The sequence below is a fragment of the Thamnophis elegans genome, chromosome 2, assembly GCF_009769535.1.
Source record: "Thamnophis elegans isolate rThaEle1 chromosome 2, rThaEle1.pri, whole genome shotgun sequence".
Taxonomy (NCBI): domain Eukaryota; kingdom Metazoa; phylum Chordata; class Lepidosauria; order Squamata; family Colubridae; genus Thamnophis; species Thamnophis elegans.
In genome coordinates, this window is record NC_045542.1 from 163,248,751 (window position 1) to 163,253,129 (window position 4,379).

At 42.2% G+C, this 4,379-nt stretch overlaps 1 protein-coding gene across 1 annotated transcript; it reads left to right on the forward strand.

The window, feature by feature from the left end:
- The first annotated feature begins 3,006 nt into the window (after window positions 1–3,006).
- On the forward strand, window positions 3,007–3,597 carry LOC116502526 (vomeronasal type-2 receptor 26-like). Its single transcript, XM_032208406.1, has one exon. The coding sequence runs from the start codon at window positions 3,007–3,009 to the stop codon at window positions 3,595–3,597; it is 591 nt and encodes a 196-aa protein (XP_032064297.1).
- The last annotated feature ends 782 nt before the right edge of the window (window positions 3,598–4,379 follow it).

Consider the following 4,379-nt stretch of genomic DNA (forward strand, 5'->3'; position numbering starts at 1 on the left):
TGAGTATTTCAATGTTTCTCAAGAAAAACTATACTTGGACCAAAATGGAGACATAGTATCAGATCTGGACATCTTAAGCTGGATAATTCTCCCCAAGAAGGATCCCATCCGAGCACAACTGGGGAGTTTTGAAAGACAGAGATTGAATATCCATAAAGATGCTCTTTTACAGTTAAAGATGCTTAACAAGGTTGGTGAAATGCTGGTGTCTTTTCTGTATTTTCCAATCCCTTAGGACCCATGTTATGTTGACTAGGCCTAGTTACTAATGTGGATGACTTTCACTGAGAATTCAGTGTGAAGTGCAGAACCCTCATAGCAGGAGTGTCAAAGTTGATTTCATTGAGGGCCGCATCAGGGTTGTCTTTGACCTCAGGGGGCCAGGGTGGGCATGGTCAGCTTGAATCACTTGTGTCAGGGGCGCCTGTAGTGGCTTGAACAGTCTGCCATTGAAAAAAGGGCTCCTGATCTCCATTTTCAGCTACAATGGCCTCCTGCAATCCTCTACAAGCAAAAACAGAGCTCGAGAGGGTCACAGAGGAGGGTCGAGAGGAGGAACCCACTGGTTGTCACTCAAAATCATGAGTGATTAATCGTCACTCGCTTTAATCTTTCCTCAATTCCATTCCTTTTGATTTGATTTGATTAAGCCAGTGTTTTTCAACCACTGTGCCGCGGCACACTAGTGTGCCGTGACATAGTGTAAGGTGTGCCGTGGGAAAATTACTTTATATATAGTCAATATAGGCACAGAGTTAAATTTTTTTAACATTTTCTAATGGTGGTGTGCCTCGTGATTTTTTTCATGAAAAAAGTGTGCCTTTGCACAAAAAGGTTGAAAAACACTGGATTAAGCAGAATGGTACTTTCTTATTATCTGATATGCCAGAAGCAAAAGGGAAGAACTAAATGTAGAGTCTGTCAGTAGTTGTGTTTCTTCCAACTATTTGGAACTTATTTGAGATTTCATATTTACCTAACTGAAGCTCAGAGACAACTTGGCTAATACTCATGTTGATCAAATCTGTCAATGGATGATGAGTCCTAACACATTTTTGTGTGCCTTGTTTTCCTTCTTAGTCTCTGCCTCAATCCAAATGTGTGGAAAATTGTCATCCTGGATTTGTCAAGAGGGCTCGAGAAAGAGAGTCAGTTTGCTGCTATGACTGTGTTCCTTGCCCAGAGGGGACCATCTCTACTCAGGAAGGTGGGTAACCCTGGAGGACAAGATATTGGATTCAACCACAGCAATGTGACCTTGTCTTGGATTTGGGGTTTGGGAGTGGGAAACATTGATTTGCTCTATATTGGAGTCGGCTCCTGAAGACCACATAGAACAGTGATGGCGAACCTTTTTCGGCTCGCATGCCAAAAGCAGGGAGAGTGCAGGGGGTCTTACGCAGTCATGCCACACACCCATAATGCTATGTGCATGACCCCAGCATGCATGGGTGCACAACCAGTGCTCTTCCCCATTTTTGGTGTTCTTATTTCGCCCTCCCCAGGCTCCAAAGGCTTTATAAGAGCCTGGGGAGAGTGAAAACAGCTCCCCCTGGAGCTTTCCTGAAGCCTCCGAAGCACGAAAAATCTATTCTATGGGCAAACCAGAAGTTCAGGAACGGACTTCTGGGTTGTTCGTTAGGGCCGGTTTTTGCCCTCCAGATCATTCAAGGAAAATTCCTGGAGGTCTCTGAAGGCTCCGGGGGGCGGGGGGCACCAAAAATGGTCCTACGAGCAAACCGGAAATCTGTTCCCGAACTTCTGGTTTGCCCATAGGCCTGGATTTTCATGCTCCTGAGGCTTCCTTGAAGCCTCCGGAGCATGAAAAATGACCTCAAAAGAAGGCTGAAGTCAGCTGTTTAGTGCACGCATGCATGTTGGACAGTTGACAGGGCAATGCCTCGCGTGACCTGACAAATGGCTCTGTGTACCACCTGTGGCAATTGTGCCATAGGTTTGCCATCACGGACTTAGAACATACAAATGATCCAGACTGTAATGGCAGGGATGTTATTGGTTTTCCCTATATTCAACCCTATTGTGTGAGCTGCAGAGGCTCATAGTGTTTCCAAGTACAATTTAAATCACTTTAAAGCTGCATTTTGCACAGAATCAAGATCTCAGTCAGACTTCCTGTCCCTGAGTTTATCTGCTTGTCCCACTAGAGCAAGTATAGGAGGCATGTTCCAAATCCATTCATAAAACAAGGCTACCTTGTTTTATGAAGACATGTTCTTGGAAGCCTAACTTTTCTGTTGCATTTCCTGCAGTATTAATCAAGTACCTCCTTGAATTCCAAAGGGCCCAGACTCCTCTAAAATTCAGGAGACCTGGTTAGTCTCTTCACCATTGGGATAAGGTGAGGTTAGTGTAGGATAAGAATATGCTGGGTTGCATTAGTGAAGGATTGTTGTGCAATCCTAATGCAAACCCATACAAATTGTATTTTGGGTTTATTTTTTCTGCTTGTTGTTGGTACAGTTTTATATATTGGGTGGTCTTTTTGCTGGACTTTTAGGTGCCCTAAGAGAGGTATAAGAGAATCAGTCAGACAAATGTTTTATATATGTAAGCAGGCTCCTATTGACCATTTAGTACGGCACTTTATTGTCTCTTCTGTCATCCAAAAAAAGTATTTATTGAAATGCAGAGGGGGGCAATATAAAAGAAATATTACTTTTTGTTTTCTCAGATACTGAAAAGTGCATCAAATGTCCAGATGATCAATATCCAACAGAGAACAGGATCCAATGTATCCCAAAAAGGATAACCTTCCTGTCCTATGAAGAACATCTGGGTATCATCCTGGTCTCTTTCGCCCTACTCTTGTTCTTAACTACAGGATTCATTTTAATCATATTCATTAAATACCTAGAAACTCCCATTGTCAAAGCCAACAACCAGGACCTCTCCTTCATCATCCTGGTCTCCCTTCTGCTTTGCTTCTTGTCCTCCTTTTTCTTCATTGGACAGGCAAGGAAAGCCACCTGTCTTCTCCGACAAACAATGTTCAGCATTGTCTTCTCAGTAGCTGTATCTTCTGTGTTGTCCAAAACAATCACACTGGTGTTGGCTTTCCTGGCCACAAAGCCAGGGAATAAAATGAGAAGATGGTTGGGGAAGAGCTTGGCCAACTCCATCATCCTTTCTTGTTCTGCTGTCCAAATTATCATCTGCTGCATTTGGCTAGCAGTTTCACCACCATTCCCTGACTCTGACCTCCACTCGCAGCCTGGAGAGATCATCCTTCAATGCAATGAAGGCTCTGTCGTCATGTTTTATGTTGTCCTTGGCTATATGTGTTTCCTAGCTGCCATTTGCTTTATTGTAGCTTTCCTGGCCAGGAACCTCCCTGGAGCCTTCAATGAAGCCAAGTTGATCACCTTCAGCATGCTGGTCTTCTGCAGCGTCTGGGTCTCCTTCCTGCCCACCTACCTGAGCACCAAAGGGAAATACATGGTAGCTGTTCAGATCTTCTCCATCTTGGCCTCCAGTGCTGGACTGCTGGGCTGCATCTTCATCCCCAAGTGCTACCTTATCATCCTGAGGCCAGACCTGAACACTAAGGAACATCTGACAATAAAAGTTGGGAAATAACTTTAACATTGTTTCTTAGATTCATGATATTTATTTTTTCATTGCAGTTCTTATTTGCTTATACACTTCCTTTGCATCAATTTGGCAAATACAATGGTTTAAAAACAAGAAAAAATACTTACAGAGTGCAAAACTAATGAAATTAAATTCCAACATAATAATCAATCAGTAGAATAAACAAATTAATAATCATAATAGGTGGGATGAATATGGAATTTTATGTGAACGTGATCTCTGTCTATGAAATAAATAATAATAATATTGTAAGACTACTGAAATTATATTCCAAATGGTAAAATAAATGAATGAATAATTAAACTTGCTATGCAGCCAGGGAAAACAAGATTCCCCAAACAGTGGGGGAAGGAATCCATTGTTGAACACAGGGGTGTCAAACTGGCAGCCCACGGGCCAGATGCATCACACACAGACCACGCCCACCTCAGCTCCACAAATGGTAAAAATGTTGTGAAACATTACATGATGGCAATGTGACAGGGTGAGTTTAATATCCATGGTCTAAACTGAGATAAATATTGAGACCTAAATCTCTTTCAACACTGCTCTCTCAATAGAGTTGATTGTTAAGAACATGCAGATGATACCCCACCTCCAGTGGCAACACTCTGGATGACCTTCCCCAGTTATTTCTGCACTTGTTTGGTGACATCATGATTTATTTATTCATTTGTTTGTTTGTTCGTTTGTTCGTTCGTTCGTTCATTCATTCATTCATTCATTCATTCATTCATTCATTCATTCATTCATTTATTTATTTATTT